The 24,692-nt window shown below is 33.3% G+C and overlaps 1 protein-coding gene across 2 annotated transcripts in view; it reads left to right on the top strand.

The window, feature by feature from the left end:
• Positions 1–24,692, top strand: part of AGPAT5 (1-acylglycerol-3-phosphate O-acyltransferase 5) — a 99,590-nt gene that overhangs the window by 63,645 nt on the left and 11,253 nt on the right. Inside the window, exon 8 of one of the 2 annotated variants that reach the window (XR_004231847.1) lies at positions 24,202–24,308. Coding sequence is in view for 1 of the 2 variants with exons in the window: in XM_031951140.1 (XP_031807000.1) it covers positions 24,202–24,213 (12 nt within the window). In the remaining variant the exon portion in view is untranslated. Of the gene's footprint in view, positions 1–24,201; positions 24,309–24,692 lie in introns of those variants that run through there. The other variant, XM_031951140.1, reaches the window with a different exon arrangement.

Genomic DNA, 24,692 nt, shown 5'->3' with positions numbered 1-24,692 from the left:
AATTGACTAAGGAGATAGACCAGTCATGTAATAAAAATGAAAGGCTATGGATAATCTCGATATTGTATATTATCAAAGGAGCTAAAAGGACTGCTCATTGGATCAGTCCTCTTAAATAGAATTTGTATGAAGGTATGAGGAATAATCACAATGTATCAGCATCATGTGTACCTATATGAATATGATCTTGTTTCCATTGATGTATCAAAGAATTGCTAAGTAAAGTTTAATTGGATCACAGAATCTTAGAAATTGAAGGGATCTCAGTTCATTGGCTATAAAAAGATTCCTTCTCCACGATATTTCTAATGTAGTTTGCTTTGAAGATTTCTAATAGGGTTAGTATTGGGGAGAAGTGTATTTAGCTACAGGAGAGCTGCCTCATTCCTTCTTTGAACCATTGTAATCATAAAGAAGTTTTTTTTTTTTTTTTTTTCTGAAATAGATTTTCTTCCCTTTTTTAGTCATGTTTTCTTGGCCTGACATCAGACAATAACAAATCATTAATACTTGAGTTTTGTTTTGTTTTGTTTTGTTTTGACAAACTGGATTATAGTTATAGCAAACTGCTGAAGTTAATAAACTCTGGATAGTGATAAGTATATACTTGTTAAACACTTTGATGCCTCTCTCAGAGAATGTAATTGAGTGGGGAAGAGATATGAAGCATGGAGTACACTTTAGGAGACTTTTGTCTCATTTTAATGGTACTATTAATGAAAAGGGGACAGAAATGACACAAAAGTATTATGTGAGGTGAGAATGAGTCAACAATGGCAGTTAAATGGTACAGCGCTGGATCAGGAGTTTTCAAAACCTGAATTCACTGCTGTGTGACTCTGGTCAAGTCATTTATAAATGACTAAATTATAAATTGGGAATAATAGCACCTACTTCCTAGAGTAGTTTTGAAGCTCAAATGAAATCATTGTAAACTGCTTAGGTATATAGTATATATAGTAAGTGCTATATAAATAGCTGTAAACCTGGGGAACATTTAGTGACATTGACAGGAAAATACAAGTTTGGAAGACAGTGGATTTGAAAGGAAAGGTTTTGTTTTAGATAAGAAATCCCCTTAGGACCTTGAGTTGGAAGTATTCAGTAGATAGTTGATAATATGTACCTGGAAGCTCAGGAGAGATATTTAGGGGGGAAAGTTATCTGCATAGAGATAATTATTGAACCCATGGAAACCGATGAAGTTATCAAATGAAAATATAGAGAAAAGTATGGGAACTGGGCTTGAGCTTTTAATTAAACCCTCAGAAAGGTGAGCTTATGATTGAGGCAAGTAAAAAAAAAATTACTAACTTTTGAAAGAACCATAGGATTTTCAATGTTGCAAAAGATCTTAAGGCCATCTCTTTCAATTCATCCCTGAAAAAAATGCTAAATACAATACGCAATACAAGTGATCTTGGAGTTCCTTAGAATTTAATGTACCTAATTACTAAGTAATAAAGGACCGCAGAGCCTAAATACTAAAGTATTTAATTATCTAATTGCACGTTTATCTAAGTACCTAATGACTAGTGCTTGAAGTGCCTAAGTAATTGGTTGATCTTTAAGAGGACTAAAATGATATCACTCATTATGTTGAGGTAAAGGTACAGTGAGTCCAATTGTACCTGATCAGAACAATATGCCTTGGAAAGTTCTGCCAGAAATCAGGTACAAATAGTCCAATGAGTATTTGGAGTGTAGATGTCTCTGAATTTGTGCATTTGAGAACATCTTTGAGCTACTGCAATTATGCTTTGCTCAAAGACAGTGCCTTCTTTACCAGCACACCATGCTGGGCAGTTTTGTGCCAGTGTCTCACAATTCCAAAGTTCTTCAGAGAAACAGAGTATCATTGTATTGCTTCTGACATCTACGGATGTGTTTGCCTTGTGTGAGTACTCCTTAAAAGTCTTAAAAAACAAACCTACATTTGACATTTAAACAACATAACTACCCCATCAGAGCTGCACACACTGCAGTAGATTTTAAATGTTTGATATTTCAGCACTAGGAAGAATGTGTAACAAATATACCAAGGGTGCATTAATGTCCCAATTTTTCCATATCCCTACAATATTTCAATATTTGTCATTTTTTGGTCATATTAGCCAGTCTCATAGGTGTGAGGTGGTATCTCAGAATTGTTTTAATTTTTATTTCTCAAACCAAACATTTTCATATCATTGGTACTGCTTTGATTTCTTTTTCTAAAAACTTTTTTCTTTCATCCATTTATCAATGGGAAATGACTCATATTCTTATAAATTTGATTCAGTTCTCTAAAAACTTGATAAATGGGGTCTTTATTACAAAAACTTGTCATAAAATTTTTCTCCCAATTTTCTGCTTTTTTAATCTTGACTGCTTTGGTTTTGTTTGTGCAAAATAATGCAACATAATAAAGCTATCCATTTTATATATCAATGATTTCTATTTTTGGTCAGAAATTCTTCCTTTTTCTCAGATGTAAAATATTCCATGTTCACCTAAATTGCTTATGATATCATTCTTTATGTTTAAATCATGTACCCATTTTGATCTTATATTGTTGTACATGGTGTGAATGTTGATCTATTCCTTGTTTCTGCCAAACTCTTAATTCTCTAGCAGTTTTTGTCATAGTCATTTCTTGTCCCCAAAGCTTGGATCTTTGTATTCATCAAATAGTAGGTTTGCTATAATTACATATATAATGTATCCTGTACTAATCTATTCTATTGATTTACCATTCTATTTCTTAGACAGTTCCAGATTGTTTTGATGCATTACTGAAGCGGGTTGTGGTCCCTTTAAGAAACTTTATTTCCTATTGATCTGTGTGATCCCTTTCAGATTCTCAGTCCCTCCTGGCTGAAGCATATCCTCCCTAGTCCAAGATGCCACAGCCTTTGATTCAATTACAAATCCTGGTCAAAAAGCATCCCTTTGGATTCCAATAGGAGATCCAGGCTTGTCCCAGCCCCTATTCTGACTTTCTTGGGCTGCCCAGCCCCAACTGGTTCTGATCTGCTGGAGCAACCAACCCCCACCAAGACACCCAATATAATAACTTCTATCAACTAAAGTCTTTGCAGATGGACTTTGGCAGATCCCTTTGCTGCCAGGACCTTCTGTTCTCAGTGCAAAACTCCATTTTCCATAGATCTGCCACTATAGAAGTCAGTCTCTTGGTAAACTGATTTCTATCTAACAATAAACTTTCATTTTGCAACTAATATTTCGGAAATGAGTGAATTCTTTCACTCCTAAAACCTGCGGCCAATTTAAAAAGGGATTCTTAATAACTCTTTTATAGGCACTAACCTGTAGATCACCAGGAATTTAGACCACTCAAACAGCATCATTACTGCTTCTTAATATGTTTAAAATCTAGTACTGTGAAGCTACCTTTATTCACTTTTTTTCATTAATTAATTCCTTGATATTCTTGACCTTTTTTTCTCATTTCAGATAAATTTTATAATTTTTTCTAGCTCTACAAAATAATTTTTTTTTTTTTTTGTAATTTGACATGGTACTGAAATAAGTAAATTTATTTAGCTAGAATTGTCATTTTTATTATATTGGTTCATGTCCCTGAGCCATGAATATTTCTCCAATTATTTAGATATTTATTTATGTGAAGAGTGTTTTGTAATTATGTTCATAGAGTTCTGGGCTTGTCTTGGCAGGTAGGCTTGCAATTATTTTATATTATTTATCACTATTTTAAATGGAATTTTTCTCTTGTTGCTAGTCTTTGTGGGTAATATATAGAAATGCTGTAAATTTATGTAGTTTTAAAAAATATTCTACAAACTTGTTGAGATTGTTAATTATTTTGACTAGCTTTTTAGTTGATTTTCTTGGATTCTGTAACATGTCATTTACAAAGAGATATCATTTTGTTTTTATCATAGTCTATTCTAATTTACTCAATTTCTTTTTCTTATCTTATTGCAATATCTAGCTTTTCTAACACAATTTTAAATAATAGTGGTGATAATGGTCATGCTTGCTTTTCCCTCAATTTTATTGGGAAAGCTTCTAGCTTATCTCCGTTACAGATGTTTGCTGAGATTTTAGCTAGATACTACTTATCGCTTTAAAGAAAACTCCATTCTTATGTTTTCTAGGTGTGTTTTTTTTTTTAATAGTACTGAATTTTTTCAAGTCTTCATCTATGAGATTACCATGTTTTGTTGGGTTTGTTACTGATATGATTAATTATGGTGATAGTTTTTCCAATATTGAACCAATCCTGCATTCCTGGTATAAATCCAACCAGGTCATGGTGTATCATTTTTGTGATATATTACAGAACCTCTTTGTAGTATTTTATTTAAAAATTCTGCATTTGTATCCATTGGGGAATTTATATATTGTTTTATTTCTCTGTTTTTACTTTTCCTAGTTGAGGTATCAACACTATATTTATGTAATAAAAAGAATTTGTTAAAATCTCTTTTTTTTGCCTATTTTTTCCAAATAATTTATATAGTATTGATGAGGTTTAGATTTGGGGTAACCAAATGAAATTAGGGTTTCTGGTGGTCAGGGAGTTAATTAAATAAGGTCTAAATGAGGTCTAGTGGTGCTGCAAGGGTAGGGAGTTCTGGGATTCCCTTCTGGCGTTGCAAGAGTCCCCTGTAAAGGAAATTTACAGACCTGAAAACCTAGATTGATGAAAGAGGTTTATTATGGGGATTGGAAGTAAGATTAAAGTCTGGTTAAAGTCTAGTTAAGGCAATAGGTGAGGATAAAGGGAGGAGGGCACCTGAAACAGTATTCCAGTGGGCAGAGGCCCTTGGGGTGCCAAGCATGGTAGCTAGCATTGTTGGAACCTCTGCAAAGAGAGGGTTTTAGTTTGGTTCTTTTATAATAGGAGGTTTTGGCTACAAGCTGAAGGGGGCATGTGGGTGGAGTCTCAGATTGGCTCCTTGCTGGGTTTCAGCTAGGGTTAGAATTTGAATTGAATTCATTGGGTTTGAGAGTGAACTGACCCCACCCAGATAACAAAGATGAAACTGTGCTTGGGGTGGAATCCCCTCACTGAGGAAGAGTTTAAAGAAGGTTTTGTCCTTTAAGGATTTTTCAGAGTTTTGGGGTTCTCTCTTCATTATGGAAATCAATTATTCTTTAAATGTTTGGTAGAATTATGAATCCATCTGGTCCAGGGATTTTTTCTTAGGGAGCTCATCAGTAGAGTTATTTAAGTATTCCATTTTCTCTTTTGTTAACTTGAACAGTTTGTTTTTGTAAATATTCATCTATTTCAGTTAGATTGTTAGATTTATTGGCATATAATTGGACAAAATAGCTCCTAATAATTGCTTCAATTTCTTTTTCATTTGTGGTGAATTTACTCTTTCATTTTTGAACCTGGAATTTGGGTTTCTTTTTTTAAAAATCAAATTAGCCATTGGTTTATTTTATTAACTTTTTTTCATAAAACCAACTCCTAAGTTTATTTCACAGTGCAATGGTTTTCTTCATTTTTATTTGATTAATCTCCTCTCTGATTTTAAGGTTTACCAATTTGGTATTTTGTTGAAATCTTTACAAAGTGTTAAGCCATTAGAGTTGATAGAGACAATAATTATCTAATTTGGCATGGTTTAATGATTGATTTGATCTTGGAAGGAGATGTTTTGGGCCAGAACTTGAAACAAGGTACTAAGTACAACTGATAGACAATAATGCTTGTGTTCACACCTCCCTTGAAGTTCTTAGTGCCAGAGAGCACTCTGGGAGATAACCCAGAATCCCATTCTCTCCGGAAGGAGGAGTTAACTTTTGGGAGATCATATATATAGAGGAAGCTCTTAGAGCTTGGGGAGAATTACTTGGGAACATTCCCAGTCTGGGAGGAAGCCCACAAGCCCTATCTTCGAGGCAAGAGACATTCATTGCATCTTCCACCTTGGTGTTGGCTGGAGGCTGAAAAAAGCAGAAGCAGAAGCCAAGGACAAAGCTGCAAGAGCTCTTGGAACCAAGCAGAGATATGGACCTGAGCTAACCGGGCTATATTGAAGGACACAATAAAAAATCTGAACTTTTATCAGCTGGCTGTGATTTTGGAGTAATTTTTTACTTGTAACTGAAACCAAGGCTGCCTCCAGAAAACCTCCCTGAGAAACCTGCTTTCTCTCAGAGAGAACTCTTATTATTATTTAAAGAAGAAAAAACACCAACAGTATTTAATTTAAATTAGTTAACTTTTCAGAAATTCTATTCATTTCCTTAACTTTGTTGTTTATTTTTGGTTAGATTTATCTAGTTCTGAGAATCAAAAGTTGAGGTTGTCCTTTATATATTTTTGTATATATTTTTGCTCTCTGTTTCCTCCTGTAACTCATTTAATTTTTTCTTTGAGAATTTCAATACTATGCCATTTGGCAAATCTATATTTAGTATTGGTATTGTTTATGGTATCTTTTCACAAAATGTAATTTCTCTGCTTATTTTAATTAAATTAATTTTTGCTTTTGCTTTGAGAATATGATTGCTACTCCTGCTTTTTTTTAAAATTATTTTTTAATTATTATTACTTCAGTTGAAGCATTCTGGTGTAGCCCTTTACCTTTATCCAAGTATTTTTCTTGTAGTTTTCAATCCATTCTACTATCTATTTCTGTTTTATTGGTAATCTCATCCTATTCACATTCACAACTAACTGGTATTTTCCTCCATCCTATTTCCCCCTTGTTAAGCTCTCTCCTTTGACCCTGCCCCTTTCTCAAAAGTCTCTATTGCTTCTGACCACTGCCCCTCCCCCTTTTCTAATCTCCTTTCCTTTCTGTTTTACTGTAGGGCAAAATAGATTTCTATATCTAATTGAGTGTGTATGTTACTTCCTTTTTGAGCCAATTCTGATAAAAGTAAGATGAAAACATTGCCCACCATCTCCTCTTTACTATAAAAACTCTTTTGCATATTTTTCATGTGAGATGATTTACCTCCATTTCCCTCTTTCCTAGTGCATACTCTTTATTCCTGGGTATCCCTTTTTTTTTTTTTTTTTTTTTTTTTTTTTTTTTTTTTTTTTTTTAAATATCAACCCATCATATTGAAGCAGGAGGAAACTGTTTGCTTTACAAATGTTGTGTTCCCTTTAAGAAACTGTATTTCCTTTTGATCTGTGATCTCTTTCAGAGACTCAGCCCCCCCTGGGGAAGGCATGTTCCCCTCCTCCCCCCATAAGTTATCTTTCCAGGATGCCAGTGTCTTTGATTCAATTACAAATCCTGGTCAAAAAGCACTCCTTTGAATTGTTGTTAATTCCAATAAGAAATCTGGGCTAAAAAGAGATAAGAACCTAAGCATGGTAACCTCGGCTCCTGAAGCCCCAAGACTCCTTAAAAAGGGTGGGTTTCTGGACTCATTCTTTGTACGTGGCCCATGCACTTTGCTAGCACCCTACTCGCTGAACATTCTCAGCACCAAAACTCCATTTCCAAAAAGAACTCTACCACTATAGAAGTCAGTGCCTTAGTAAACTGGTTTCTATCCAACAATAAACTTTCATTTTGCAACTAATAATTTGGGAATGAGTGAATCAGTTCACTCTAAATTTGTGGTGGATTTAAAGGGGATATTTAATTGCCACTGATCTCTTGACCACCAGGAAGTGAGTACATTCAAACCGCATCAATATTAGCTTATATTTGTATCCTCTGCTATGTATAGTCTTTCTAATTGCTTTACCTAGTGATAAAGTTCTTAGGAGTTACAAGTATCATCTTCCCATGTAGGGCTAAAATAATTATTAACCTTATTGAATCCCTTATGATTTTTCATTTCTGCTTTTTTTTTTTTTTTTTTTTTTTTTTATGTTTCTCTTAAGTCTTGTACCTGAAAGTCAAATTTTTAACTCAGTTCTGGTCTTTTTATTAGGAATGCTTGGAAGTCATCCTCTTATTTCATTAAATATCATTTTTTCCCTTGAAAGAGTATATTCAGTTTTGCTGATAAGTGAATATTGGTTGTACTCCTACTTATTTGCCCTCAGAAATGTTATTCCAAGCCCTCTAATCTTTTAATTCAGAAGCTTACTAAATCTTACATTATCCTGTGACTCCATGATATTCAATTTGTTATTTTCTTTATGCTTGCAATATGTTCTCCTTGACCTGGCAGCTACGAAATCTGGCTATAACATTTCTGAGGGTTGTCATTTTGAGATCTTTTTAAGGAGGTGATTGGTGAATTTTTTTCAGTTTCTATTCCACCCTTTACTTTAGGAGAGCAAGTTTGTTAGGGCTAGGCTCTGTGTACTGAAAGCTAGTTCTAGACTGGTTCTGTTTCTACTTTCATGGTGTATTGCAAGTTCTTGTTCTAAATTGGGGTCACAGAAACATTAAATTGTATATGGACTCACTAATTTTCAGACATCTGAAAAGGTTTCAGAACCTGAAAAGGTTCACTTCAGAGTGAACAGAATTGCAAGCTCTTTGTTCTGGTATTCTTGTCCTGATTATTTCTCTGAAGGCTTCAGATTGGGATAGAAAGGGAAACTGATGACCACTCGACTCTTGGGATCTTAGCCACCTTTCTACTGTTTGTCTCTCTTAGAACATAGTCCAGGATGTGCAACTACTTCTTATTTTCATTTCCTTGAGAACAAGAACTATTTTTTTTTTTTGCCTTTTTTGTATGTGTGTGAATAATGTGTAAAAAATTACCCTGGCATGGGTTCTGTCAATAAAAAGTTATTTTAAAAAAATCTGATGTTTAAAAAAAAAAAAAATGAGCTCCTTGAAGTCATGGACCATGACTGCTTTTCAATGTATAGCTTCAGTGCTTAGCCCATTACTTTACACATAGTACTTAAAAATGCTTTTTCATTTCTTCATTCATAATTGTCAAAAAAAAAAAAATAAAGTACAAGAGTATGAAAAACTCAAAAAAGCTTCAGTTAGATTATTTTTCTTATTTATACAAGTACATATTTTGCTGTTTTGAGAAAAAATTTAGAATTGCTGAATCATATTCTGTGACTTGGAATGGTCCTCTGATTATATGGTAAAAATGTGTTCATCTTGCAAATATAAAAACACATCTAGAGAGGAAAGTGACATGTCTAGGTTCATTGTTATTTGTGGAGCTGTAAAACCCAGGTGTAGAACAGGGTAGAATCCATGTCCCGAAGCATCATAGGGATATTATTTAAAACTCATCTAGTTCATGCACTTTTTATTCCTGTCAAATTGTCCTGATGGCTTTTTTTTTTTTTCTGTAAGACATTTTCTCTGTTTTCTCCTTTTCTCTTGTACATTTCCTAACATTTTTCAAAGGTGTCATCTTAGATTTCATTTTCTACATGAAGTTTTTCCTGATTATCACCTCCCTCCTTCTTGTCTTTCTTATCCTTCCCTCCAAAATTATCCTGTCTCTCCAGTTTAGAAGTAAGTCTATTAAATACCTTTAACCCACTTCATGACATTGGCTAAGTCACCCAACCTCTCTGGGTTATTTTATTCATTGTTAAGTGAATTGTTGTAAATGGTCTTGGATTAGAGAGATAGTCTCTTGAGTTTTCTTCTAGCACTATATCTTGAAATTATTTTGTATATATTTTGTATTCACTTGTCTATATCCCCTTGTAAAACATAAGCTTCTTGAGTGCTGTTTCAGTTTTGTCTTTTATTCCCGTAATCTGCTACAATGCCTTGCACATCTGAATACATACTGAATTGCATTGTGGATTGTCACACTATAGATGTAATGTCTGCAGTACACCACAGCTCTTTTTCAGATGTACTGCTATCTAACTCACACCAATTTATATTTGTAAAGATGGTTCTTTGAACACAAATTAAAGTCTATATTTATAGTCACTAAATACCATCTGAATTGATTTGATTCATTGTCAGTGTTTTATAACCTGTTAGGACCTTTTTGAGTCCTGATTCTTTTATCCACTATGTTAGCTATTTCCTCTCAGTTATGTCATGTTCCAAATTTATAAATATTTTCTTTAACATTTTATCCATATCACTGATACAATCAATCTGTCAAACAGATTGCTTGAACATACTACTGAGCACTTTGTGTAACTCAAAATTTTTAGTCTTTTTCACAAGAATATGATGAAAATTGTTATATACTTTAAAGATAATCTATGCAAACTAAAAGCTTTGTTTTTGATCTATGATGTAGACAAATCTCTTAAATCATTTAAATGAAACAATGTAAACTAGCCTTTTGGCACTTGCTAGTTCTATGACCCTGGGCAAATTACCTGACCTCATTCTGCCTCAGTTTCCTCAAGTAAAAGGAAGATAATAGTATTAAAAAGAAGATAATAGCAGTACCTACACCTCTCAGAGTTATTGTAAGGATGAAATGAGGTAATAAAATATATGAGAGAACAAAATGAATATGTCATGAACTTTATGAAGCCATCTTTGCTCTTTTTGATCATTACTTCTTTTTGTAGATATTAATTATCTATATTTTTTAATAATGCGTTCTAGAATTTTCCAATCTAAGTTTGAATATAACAATTAATGGAAACCAATTATTTTACTTCAAAGTACATGAAAGCACAATCCTTTTTTTATGACAGCTCTTTCCCACAACACATTGAGCATTCTGTGGCCCATTCTTTGGCTAACTTTCATCTTTCCTAAATATCAAATACATATCCTTCATCTTCTGAATTCCTACCCATCCTTTAAAAACCCAACATAAATATAACTCCTTGTGAGCCTTCTCTCTACATCCCTTTCCTGCTAGTGTCACCCAATGTAGGATTTAATCGAACATACAGATAGATACATAGACAAACTTCTTTGGTACAATGTTAGATGCTAGGGTCATAAAGAGATATTTAAATTATCTTTACTATAGTAGACGTATAGTTAACTTGGAGTATATATACATACATACGACAACTAACAAAATGAGGAAAAACACTTGAATTAAGTGCCCAGGGAATACAGGCAGGATTTTGTAGGAGAGCAGGGTAATCCAGGAATTAAGAAAAATCTCATTTGTTGGATCTGGAAGTAAGCCATTCATTTATAAAACACATATTAACTCTTTGCTACAGTGTACTAAAAGGTATCTAGGCAGGTAGGTAGTTTACTGTGCTTGGGTGAGAATCTGAGTTAAAATCCTTCTATAGTCACTAGCTCTATGGCCTTAGGGAAGGTGATTAATCTTTTCCTAATTTACAAAATGGGGATTGGTAATAGTATTTACCTTACAAAGTTGTTGTGGATATAAAATAAAAGGAGGGAAATTGGGGGATTGAATGAACCGCATTGACTCTTGTCTTGTGACTCAATTCTGGAACTAGCTCAGTTCTCTTTCTTTTCAATTATAGTTCTAGTCCAATTTCTGTCTTGTGAGAAAACGTTATTTGATTATAGAATTGTGAGAAAACTACAAAATAACTCTGCCTTTTGGCTTAGAAACTTTTTAACTTAGGGACTTTGTTATACTGACCAGAAACCCAGTCAAATCTGAAAATTGATGCAGAATTTTCTCACAGTTATACATCTCAAGCAACCCATATCTCTTTCCCAAGAAATTAGCCCCATACTGGTCATTGTTACTATTTTTTTTTTTTTAATTTCGTGATAATTTTTTTTTAATGAATAGTTTTTAACATTCATTTTTGTAAAACTTTGTATTCCAAATTTTTCTCCCACCCTTATCTCCTCAATCCCCAAGACAGTAGGCAATCTGATATAGGTTACATATATGCAGTTCTTTAAAAAATGTTTCCATATTTGTCATACTGTGTAAGAAATGTCAGATCTAATGGGGAGAAAATCATGAGAAGAAAAAAAAGACAAACAACAACAAAATGTAAAGATACTATGCTTTAATCATATTCAGTCTCCCGTGTTTTTTCTCTGGATATGGATGGCATTTTGCATCCCAAGTCTCTTGGAATTGCCTTGATTCACTACGTTGTTGAAAAGATCCAAGTCAATCACAGTTGATAATCACAATTTTTTTTTTTTTTTTTTTTTTACTGTGTACAATGCTTTCTTGATTTTTTTCACTTCCCTCAGCATCAGTCTTTTCAGGCTTTTCTGAAAAAAGCCTATTCATCATTTCTAATAGAACAATAATCTTCCATTACATTCATATATCTTATTCAGCCATTCCCCAACTGAGGGGCATCCACTCCAGTTACTGTTTTCCTTATTCCAATCATTTGCTGGAAATATGTAATATCTGTTTGCTCTCTGTCTCAACTTGGAAAGTCCCTAATCTTTCTTCTAATTAGAAATCAGATTACTCAGTCTTATACCCTCTTCTATATATCTTCTTTTTTTTTAATGCATAAAAATCTATCTCCCCTTGTATTTAGGGGCCAGTTGCCAAGCTGGGGAGGCCTAATCCCAATTTGTTATACAACTGGCATAACAATTGCTTATTAACTTGTATTGCTTAACAAATTGATATTTTCAGCAGCTTAAACTTTTGTTTCTTGTTATTTGAGATTCTTCCTCCTACCTCTCGCAGATAATATATCTAAAGTTCTTTGTAAACTTTGAAATGCTATATAAATAATGGCTATTGTCATTATTTACTTAAATGATAACACTTCCAAGAAGCTTATTATCTAAGAGAAAAAAGACATACAAATGCAAGAAAATTTAAGATAAAGTATAATATTATACGACAATTACAAATTAAGTAGAATAAGGAGTTCAAAGGAGTCACTACTTAGAGCAGGGATTTTGAACCTGAGGTTACATTCATGTATAGATTTCAAGGGGTCCATGAACTTGAATATTGGGAAAAAAAATTATATCTTTATTTTCACTAAGCACTAATTGATATTCACAATTTTTTAAATTATGAACTTCATCTTTAAATTATGAACAATAAGTAGTGTTAACAATACCAGTGACTGTCACCAACAAAATCAGTGATATTTCCACATCACTGTTGAAGATAACTTAAAATACTGTCATTGGAAATATCTCAAAACATTTTTTACTGCTTCAAAATTACTGTAACTATTAGATCTATGCACATGACTTCAGTCTCCTTGTCTACAATACTAATGCAATATGGCTGGCAAATAATTGAGAAACTCTGCAATTAGTAGCATCTAATCACCAAACGGTGAAGTTATATATTTTCACTTGACCCACACATATAAACTTACAATTGTTTGTTGATTATTATGTGGAAAGAGGTGACTTATTTACATTATTTGCTAAAGTTTTGTAATATATAATTCAAATGAAAAATTTTAAATCACATTAAGTCAGCATGGCAATTTAACACATGGATAAAGTGTAGACCAGCCAAATTCAAAGATGTCTGATCACAAGCATAACTATTGTAACTATGTTATGGATCTGTGTACATTGGTAAATTCTGTGGGTAGACAGATTCTTTCATGCTCTTTTTTATATATTATAGACATACAGTGGTGTCTGCATGCTATTTTGTGAAAATACCATGCATTTTCAAAGTAAGTGAGAAAAACTGTGAACAATATCAGGAATGAGAATCATTTCTAGGAAGGCACAGAATTTCACCAGACTTTGCTTTCAGTAATAGCCAAATTCTAGTAACGAGACATCACTCTAGAATTCTTGCTGTGATATCTACGTGTCTTTCAGAGGATTACAAACCACTAAAAGGCTTAAAAATTTGGAAAAATCATAACATTTTACCTACTTTGTTACATTCAATTTTAAATATGTTACATTTTACATCATTAGAACTTTTTTTAGGTTAAATATGTGCAATTCTTTAAACATTTACATAAAGAAAAAAACCCAAAAAGTGAAAATACTGTTCTTTCATCCATATTCGGTTTCCATAGTTTTCTCTCTGAATGTAGATGGCATTTTCCATCCCAAGTCTATTGGAATTGCTTTGATTCATACATGGTTGAAAAGAGCCAAGTTGATCATTACATAATCTTGTTACTGTGTACAATATTCTCTTGGTTCTACTTGCTTCACTCAGCATCAGTTCATGTTAAGTCTAGTTTCAAGACTTTTCTGAATGCCATTTCTTGTAGAATAATAATATTCCATTAAATTCAAATACCATAACTTATTTGGCCATTCCTAGCTGATGGGCATCCACTCAGTTTTCAGTTCCTTGCCAATTCAAAAAGAGTTGCTATAGACATTTTTGCATATATGGTTCCTTTTTCCTTTTTTTGTGATCTCAAAGAGATACAGACCCAATAGTGACATTGCAGGATCAAAAGGAAGGCAGTCTTATAGCCCTTTGGTCATAGTTCCAAATTGCTCTCTAGAATGGTTGGATCATTTCACAACTCTACCAACAATGCATTAGTATCTCAGTTTTCTCACATCCCCTCTTAACATTATTATCTTTCCCTATCATTGTAACCAATCTGAGAGGTATGAATTATCATTTGCAAGTGTCTAATCAATAATGATTTAGGGCATGTTTTCATATGACTAGAAATGGCTTTAATTCCTTCATCTGAAAACTGTTCATATCTATTGACCATTTTTCAATTAACAAATGACATACTCTTTTAAAAAATATCTATTTAATATTTTCTCCAGTTACATTCTTTTTAAAAAATAGCTTTTTATTTTCAAAATATATGCAAAGATAGTTTTCAACATTCACCCTTGCAAAACCTTGTATTCCAAATTTTTTCTCCTTCCTTTCTTCCCATCCCCTCTCCCAGACAGCAAGTAATCCAACATATGTTAAATATGTCCAATTCTATACAATTTTTCAATTATCATGGATAAGAAAAATCAGATCAAAAAGGAAAAGAGAACAAAAAGCAAGGAAATAACAAAAAAAGATGAAAATACTATCTTGTGATCCACAGTTAGTCTCCACAGTCCTCTTTCTGGATGCAGATGGCTTTCTGCGTCACAAGAAATGACTTATATTTTTCTAAATTTTGAGTCAGTTTCTCTATATAGAAATGAGGCCTTTGTAAGAAACACTGGCTATAAAACTTTTCCCCTCAGCTTTCTGCTTCCCTTCTTATCTTGGCTGCATTGGTTTTAATTATGCAAGATGTTTTTAATTTAATGTAATCAAAATTATCCTTTTTGTTTTTTATAATGCTCTATAGTTTTTCTTTGGTCATAAATTCCTCCTTTCTCTACAGATCTGACGTGTAAACTATTCTTTGCTTTCTTAATTTGCTTATAACGTCATCCTTTATGTCTTAATCATATACCCATTTTTTTTTTTTTACCTTATCTTGGTATAGGATATTAGATGTTGGTCAATGTCTGGTTTTTGCCATACTGTTTTTTAATTTTTCCAACAATTTTTAAAAAGCTAGAGACTTGGGTTTATCAAATACTAAATTACTATGTATGAACCTAACCTATTCCACTCATCTACTACTCTATTTCTTAGTACCAAATGGTTTTTGATGACTGCTGTTTTATAATAAATTTTTAAGTATGGTATGGCAAGGCCATCTTCTTGTGCACTTTTTCCCCCCATTAATGCACTTGAAATTTGTGACCTTTTGTTCTTCCAGATGAATTTTGTTATTTTTTTAGCTCTATAAAGTTAGTTTTTGGCAGTTTGATTGTTATGGCACTGAATAAGTAGATCAAGTAGAACTGGTATATATATTTTTTAATTTATTAGCTTGGCCTACCCATAAGCACTTGATATTTTTCCAAAATTGTTTAGATCTAATTTTATTTATGTGAAAAGTGTTTTGTAATCATGTTCATATAGTACCTGACTTTGTTTTGGCAAGTAGACTCTCAAATATTTTATACTGTCTAATTAACTTAAATGGGATTTCTCTTTTTCTCTTTTGCTTCTGGACTTTGTTGGTAACATTTGTGGGTTTATTTTATGTCTTGAAATTTTGGTAAAGTTGTTAATTATTTCTAATAGTTTTTAGTTCATTCTTTAGGATTCTTTAAATTACCACAATATCATCTGCAAAGAGGAATAGTTTTGTTACAAATTATTTCTTTGCAGACTTATCAAGTAGAATTTATATGGTGTCTCTTATCTGCCAAACAGAATACAAAGCACTTTACAAATATTAACTTATTTCATCCTCACAACCCCTTATTATCTCTCCTTTGCTGTTGAGGGAACTAAGACAAATATAGGTTAGAAAGTGTATGAAGCAGGATTTAAACTTAGGTCTGTCTTCCTGACTTCAGGTCCTATATTCTATCCATTGTCCTACTAGCTTCTTAATGACTTTACACACACACACACACACACACACACACACACACACATACACCACTAATTCAATCAAGTACTGTATTTAGATTTATATTTTTACAGATCCAGTTTAAGTTGAAATGCAGATGGAGTATAATAAAGACATGAATTTTGCAGTTACTTTACAATGAGGAAAATGATAGGACACAAAAGCCAAAAAATGGTGGTGGTGGTGGTGGGGCTTTTGTGTGTGTATAAAAATTCTTGCGATGTATGAATTCAGAAAATTGAAAGTTCATGTCATAAATGTTCATCCTGAAAATGCATCTAAAGATATAGTTTCTCTTTTGTGAAAAGAAAGATCAATTTGAAAAAGTAAGGATCCTTTCAAAACTTGGATTTGCTAGTTTACACAAATACCAAGTCAAAAAACCTTCATACCAGTGGAGAGATTTTGGGTAAAGCCATGTGCACTGGGAATGTTCAGGTTGGTTTGTCGGCTGGACCAGTGAAACAAACTAAAAGATTCTATTGTCAAATGATGTGAGATGCTCTAGAGTAATTAATATTTCTTTGAACATTGTAAAGCAGCTCATCAGTAGATTAGCAGCCTCACTGTTTTCTTTCATGATATGGCTAGCTAAAACTATAGATGTATTGAGTAATAACGTCCTTGTTTTTATTTAATATATAAATACTGGTATCATCAAAAATGAATTATATTTTGTGAGGCCCTTTTAGAAATCACAAAAGGTCATCAACATTCCAGAAATTCAAAAGGTTTTTAATTTGTTTTGTTTTTGCCAAATCCAACTATTTGTACAGATTGAGCTCCTGTGTGCCTTGTTAAGACATCTAGTCTTGTGTTGCATTGTCAAAGATTATTGTTTTCATTTATTTATGTATTTTTATAGTTATTAATAGCTTTTTTTCTCAAAACATATGCATAGATAATTTTCAACATTCATCCCTGCAAAATCTTCTTTCTCAAATTTTTTCCCTCTGTTCCCCCTACTCCCTTAGATGGCAAGTAATCCATTATTTGTTAAACACATGCTAATTCTTCTATACATATTTCCATAATTATCGTGCTGCACAAGAAATTAGATCAACAAGGGAAAAAATGAGAAAACAAAATGCAAGCAAACAACAAAAAGAGTGAAAATACTATATTGTGATCCACATTCAGTTCCCACAGTCCTTCTCTGGGTGCAGTTGGCTCTCTTCATCACAAGACTATTGGAATTGGCCTGAATCATATCTCATTGTTGAGAAGAGCCACATCCATCAGAATTGATCATCGTATAATCTTGCTCTTGTCATGTACAGTCATCTGGTTCTGTTCACTTCACTTAGCATCAGCATCAGTTCATGTAAGTCTCTCCAGGCCTCTCTGAAATCATCCTGCTGATCGTTTCTTATAGAACAGTAATATTCCATAATATTCATCTGCCATAACTTAGCCCTTCTCCAACTGAGGGTTATCCACTCAGTTTTCAGTTTCTTGCAATTACAAAACAAGGTCTGCCACAAACATTTTTGCACATGTGGGTCCCTTTTCCTCCTTTATGATTTTTTTTTGGGCTACAAGCCCAGTAGAAACACAACTGTATCAAAGAGTATGCATAGTTTGATAGCCCTTTCAGCATAGTTCCAAATTGCTCTGCAGGATCAGTTCACAATTCCAACAATGTATTAGTGTCCCTGTTTTTCCATGTTCCTTCCAAACATTTGTCATTATCTTTTCCAGTCATTTTAGCTAATCTGAGAGGTGTGTAGTGGAACCTCAGAGTTATCTTAATTTCCATTTCTCTGATCAATAGTGATTTAGAGCACCTTTTCAAATGAAATATGAAATGGTTTTAATTTCTTCATCTGAAAATTGTCTTTATAGGCTTTGACTGTTTATTAATTGGAGAGTGGCTTGAAATCTTACAAATTTGAGTCAATTCTCTTTATATTTTAGCAATGAGACATTTATCAGAATTGTTGAATGTAAAAAATCCCCCCCCCCCCAGTTTATTGCTTGCCTTCTAAACTTGTTTGCATTAGTTTTGTTTGTACAAAAATGTTTTAACTTAATCAAAATTATTCATTTTGCATTCATTAATGTACTGCAGCTCTTCTTTGGTTTTCCTTCACAGATCTGAGAGGTAAACTATCTTTTGTTCTTCCAATTTGCTTATAATATTACTATGTCTAAATCATTTTGACCTTATCTAGGAATAGGGTGCCTAGTTTCTGCCATACTAATTTCCAATTTTCCCAGTAGTTTTTGTCAAATAGTGCGATCTTATCCCAAAAGCTGAGATCTTTGGGTTTATCAAACACTAGATTACTATAATCATTGACTATTGTGTCTTGTGAACTTAACCCATTCCACTGATCAACTGCTATTTTTCTTAGTACCAAATGGTTTTGATTACTATTGCTTTAGAATATAGATGTAAGTCTAGTTCAGCTAGGCCACCTTCATTTGCATCTTTTTCATTAATTCCCTTGAAATTCTTGACATTTTGTTCTTCCGGATAAACTTTGTTATTATTTTTTCTAACTCTCTAAAATAATTTCTTGGGAGTTTGATTGGTATGGCACTGAATAAGTAGATTAATTTGAGGTAGTATTGTCATTCTTCTTATCACTATCTTATCTACCCATGACCACTTGAGACTTTTTCAGTTGATTAGGTCTGATTTTTATTTGTGTGGAAAGTGTTTTGTAATTGTGTTTATATAGTTCCTAACTTTGCCTTAGCAGGTGGATTCCCAAATATTTTATATTAAAAGATTGTTATTGCTATTGAATTGTTTCAGTCATATCTGTTTCTTTGTGACCCCCATTTGAAGTTTTCTTGGCAGAATTATGACTGGTTTACCATTTCCTTTTCCTGCTCATTTTGCAGATGAGGAAACAGGTAAACAGGGTTAAGGGACTTGCCTAGTATTACTAAGAGTATGATATCAAATCTGAACTCAGTTCTTATTGACTCCAGGCCTAGTTTGCTCTATCCACTATGTCACTTAGCTGTCCTTGTCAAAGATCATCCAATAGTTTAATGTTCTTATTCAAACTAAGCAATAGAAACTTTCATACTCAACATATTTTTTAAAAAAACAATATTTAACTTCAACTTGCCTTTATTCTAAGTACACCATCTTACTTAGTGTATCAATAAAGAAATATACATATTACTATGTCATAATTTTTTTTTATATTTTGATAGGTTTATTTCTGTATAGTTGCTTTCCTTAGTAAACTTATGTATTTTATTTGCTACATTTTAAAATATTTTTCTGAGAAGGATCCATAGGCTTCATTAGGCTTTTAGAGTAATCCATGACACAAATAATCTTAAGAATTCCTAATTTAGAGGAATCAGGGAAAGGTTCATTGGGAGAAGTGATGGTGTAGCTCAGCTCTCAGAATCTGGGTCTTGGTCTAAGTCCCAGCTCTCCTTGGCAAATTTTCCATTTAATAGTAGTGACAGTAGGAACTTAGTTGTATGGGAAGAGGTGTGTTTGTCTTTGGATGATTTGGAGATTTTCTGGTATATTCTGTTGTATTTCAAAGTACTTCACATTCATTATCTCAAATGTAGATTTGTTTTAAATAATTTTTCTGAGATAAGGTGATGCGTATTTCACTACTTTTTGGAGATGTTCCCTGTGATCTTTTAAAATTCATTTTAAATCTTATGTAGTATGCCATACTACACCATTTATTTCTATTTCATTAAGAGTTTCTCACTCTCTTGCTTCAAATACTGACCAACTCAGTAGCTAGAGAAGTAAATAAACTTCTAAAATATAACTTGAAACAATAAATTTCTGAGATTAGCTTTTTTGCCTCTAGTAAATTTATTTTTAATACACATTATGAATCATGTTGGGAGAGAAAAATCAGAGCAAAAGGGGGAAGGACCATGGGAGAAAGAAAAAAAAAAGTGAACATAGTATGTGTTGATTTACATTGTCTCCTTATTTCTTTTTCTGGATGCAGATGGCATTTTCTGTCTGAAGTCTAAATAATTTTAAATAATTGGGATTGCTTTGAATCATTGAACCTCTGAGAAGTACTAAGTCTTTCATAGTTAATCATGGCACATTCTTTCTGTTATTCTGTACAGTGTATTCCTGATTCAGCTTGTTTCGTTCAGCATCAGTTCATGTAAATCTTTCCAGGCCATTCTAAAATCAGCTTGTTCATCATTTTTTATAGAATAATAATATTCCATTATCTTCATATACCACAACTTGTTCAGCCACTCCCCAATTAATGAGCATCCACTCCTTTTCCAATTCTTTGCTACTACAAAAAGAGTTGCTGCAAACATTTTTGTACATGCAAGTCTTTTTTCCCCTCCTTTAAGATTTCCTTGGGATATTGAATGGCACTACTGGGTCAAAGGGCATGGATAATTTTATAGTCCTTTGGACATAGTTCTAAATTGCAGTTCAAGTTATATGTGTGTATACATGTTCCTTTCTGAACTCATTATCTTTCTCCAAAAGTCATCTGTCTTCTTTCTTTCCTATTACTAGGAAAAGTAATCTTCCTGGCCACCCAGGCTTCCAACTTTTGTCTCTAACTCAGTTCCTGACTTTTTCTCCTCTTTCATCAATATATGGAATCACTTTCCAAATTCTGTAGTTTTCATCTTTGTTACAAGTCTCATATATTTCTTTGTCTCTGAGATTGCCCTCATCAGGTTCAGCCCCTCACCACTTTATAATTGGACTATTGAAAATCTTATGGTTCTTTCCCTCTTGCAAGACTTTCAATTCCATCCTCTCCTCAGCTGCCAAAGTGATTTTCCTAATCTGACCATGTCAGTCTTCTTTTTTTTCCATAATTATAACCCATGCCTGGATAATTTTTTACAACATTATCCCTTGCACTCACTTCTGTTCTGATTTTTCCCCTCCCTCCCTTCACACCCTCCCCCAGATGGCAAGCAGTCCTATACATGTTAAATATGGCACAATATATCCTAGATCATGTCAGTTTTCTTAGTACCTTATTCTTCCTCAAAATTTATGTTCTTGAAGTACTGGGTTACTTGAATTTCCTCAGATATGATACTATATTTCTTAACCTCCTGGATTTTTTTTTTTTCACCAGCTATTTTTCATGCTTAGAAGGCACCATCTCTTCATCTTCATGTGAGTTTCCCAGACTTCTTTCAAGACAGATCAAATCCTGTCTTCTGCAAAAGTCCTTTCCTGGTTTCCCACCTGCCCCATCTGTTGCTAATGCTCTCCTCTTATAGAATACTTTCCTTTTACTCTGCATACATCTTATTTCTTTCTCATTAGAATATATAAGTTCTTTGAGGGGAGGAATTATGTTTTTGAATCTGGCACTATGCTAAACCCTGGGAATAAAAACAGGCATTATAGAAAGCACTAATAAATGTTAACTGACTTGCAAACCTTTTATATCTCCCTAATTTATTCATTCTCACACTCACCAGGGTAGCTTTTCAACCCTTTCATCTACTCTCAAATCCTCCAACTCCCTTTCCCTTCATCACCTTAGAATTTTGATTTAAATTGATTGAAAAAAATTAAGATCGTTCACTGAGTTCCCTCTTTTCCTCTCCTCTTCTCACAGCATTCAAATATCTTCCATTCCACTCTCCTTGACCTGTTTCACATGAAAGAATGGCCCTTTTATTTATGACGTATCTTTTATCCTGTTCCATTCTGTTTTCTCCAGCATATTTCCCTATTATCCCCTTTTTATAGAATTATCTTTGTAGCAGCAGAGATAGTGTACTCCACATATGTAGAGAAAAAAGGGACATCATATGTGGTTAGGGCTATTCTTGTATATCTTGAAAGGAGAAAGAATGGAAATCTCTACCTTTTTTCCCTCTTCTCCAAGCTGAGATTTTCATTTCTGTCAGGACAGAAATAGGTACATATCTCTTAAATGCTTTCTTCTCTCTCTTGACACTGTTATGACCTTGGTACAGGTCCTCACTCCTGAACAATTGCAATAAATTGCAATAAGTTGATCGCTAAGTCTCAAGTCTCTCCTCAGTTATCAAAGTGATCTTCCTAAGTGCAGGTCTCGCCATATCTCCTCTTTGCTAAATAAACTCACTGGCTCCATCTTTCTTCCAGAACCAATATAAAATTCTCTGTTTGGCTTTTAAAGCTCTTTATATATTGACTCTTTTCTATGTGTCCAGTCTTCTCATATATTACTCCCTTTTGCATACTCTTTGATCTGTTAACATTGGCTGCCTTGCTATTTTTTACATAGTATATACTCCATCTCCCAATTCTGGGTATTTTTATTTGCTGTCCAATGTTCCTTGAATACTTTTCCCTTCTAGCTTGCTTCAGGTCTCAGCTAACATCTCACATTCTGCAAGAAACCTTTCCTAATATCTGAAAGCTAGTATTTTCTCTTTGATCTTGTATATACCTCTGTTTGTATATAGTTGTTTATGTGTCATTTTCCTTGTTACACTGTGATGTCCTTATGTTCAAGGACTGTTTATTGTCTTTTGTGTCTTTGGTGCTTTTCACAGTGTCTGGAATATACCAGCTATCTTCAAATCTTTGAAAGATGTTGTCTCCCAATTCTTTTAGTTTCCTGGTATATAGATAATACAGGAGGTACAGTAGATCTAGTGCCAGTTCTGGAGTCAGGAAGACTCCTCTTTCTTGGTCCAAATCTTGTCTCTGATACTAATTGTGTGGTCCTGGGCAAATCAGTTAATGATGTTGCCTCAGTTTATTCATCTGTAAAAGGAGCTGGAGAAGGAAATGACAAGTCACTCCCAGTATCTTTGCTAAGAAAACTACAAATGAGGTCATGAATAGTCAGGTGTAGTTACAAAAATGACTGAACAATAATATAATTCATCTGGCCTGATAGAATTCAACAAAGACAGGTAGGTGTTTTCTCCCTCTCTTCCTAATAATCCTTTTTGTCCTGTCTCTTTCAGTCCAAATTAACTATTTTCCTTGGCAGAAGCATCTTATGAAAATCAGAAGTAAGCAACTTTCCCCTCTACTATCTGCTATGAGCATGCTATTTGCTCCCAATAACAATTCTATTCTTTCTTTAATATTCTTTTCCCCTAATACATCTTAAAAACAAACAAAATCCTTAGCATACCTTTAGTTTTATTAACTAGCCTCAGTTTATGTTGAACTTAAAGCTGTTTCTTGATCAATTTCAATTTTATAGTTGAAAAAGTAGAACCCTGAAAATTGCTTCTGCCAAAGAATTAAAAAAAAAAAAAACAACTAGAAACTTAAAGGACAAATATGATCTTAGCCTTTACATTTGCTACTTTCTGCTAAAGCAGAAATGACTCACAGCTAAAACCTTCCATTGCTGAGCAGGATATTAGATGCACTTATAATAGCTGGATAATTGAAGGAAGCAATTATAGAGCAGGAAGCAAGAATGTGTGGTGATAGTGGTGAGGAAAGCAACTCTATAATATTAAATGTATAAATTGCCCCAATATGTGCCCACCATTCTATGTAGGTACAGTGTTCACATGGGTTTCTTTTGCTTTATACCCTACTTGTGATCTTCAAGTTTTTTTCTACACTAAGGATATTGCCTTGTGAGAGAATAAGTTTATAGTTATAGCTGGTTTATAGTGGGTATGGCATTTTGTAATAAACTATGATGCATTTAATTAAATGCTTTTTTAAAACTTTGTCCTCTGGATGACTAGCAAAAGAGAACACATCAGCTGAAGCCTGTTAACTGTGGACTAGAGAATATTTTCATCCACAAAGTACCTCGAATCTAGGATAGTTTTCTAAGGACCCAAACTTAAGATGGGAGGATGGGTACAACATGTGTGTTGACATCAGAGACCATGGATATTATTGTTGGTGGTTCTTTTTTGTCTTCAATGAATTTCTAGATGTCTCTAATGTTCTTCTATAGCTAATATTTCCCTTGGAAGACATACTTATGAAATTTTGAAATTTGGTATTTGAAAAAGATTTCTATTTAATATGAAGGCAAATGAAGATGAGGCTTGATTAGAAAATATGTTCCAATGACTTTTGTCAATGTCCTTTGTGATCTCTGGTTTAGATTGCAGCGTGATGAAGATGTCATTCTGGGTCAAATGACAATTGCCTGAGGAAAAGGAATCAGTTTTATACTCAAGAAAAGAAGAACCAGTCAGAAACACTAAGGAGGTTTGTAGTTCTTTTTAGTTTGGGTGAATTTTTCATTTTCCTTCCTTCAAACCAGGATAACATTATAGGTGACTGAGAAGATAGTAGTTCCTTCAATAGTAATTAGGAAGTTAGAAAAGAAATTGAGATTGCAAAAAAAAAAAGCATTGTTAACTGTTTTTTAATTCCTAGCAAGATTCTAGAACATAAAGGGAAAGTTAATAAACACCTAGAAAATGAAGTGATTGTGAAGAAGCAGCATAATTTCAGTAAAAATATATTATGCCAAGATAGCCTCATGTCCTTTAATTTTTTGAAATTTGTTTCAAAACAAATAATATTTTTCCTAACCATATGTAAAAACATTCATTTTTTATTATAGCTTTTTATTTACAAAATATATGC

This window comes from Sarcophilus harrisii, chromosome 2 (genome assembly GCF_902635505.1).
Source record: "Sarcophilus harrisii chromosome 2, mSarHar1.11, whole genome shotgun sequence".
NCBI lineage: Eukaryota > Metazoa > Chordata > Mammalia > Dasyuromorphia > Dasyuridae > Sarcophilus > Sarcophilus harrisii.
This window is presented reverse-complemented; position numbering and strand designations above follow the sequence as displayed.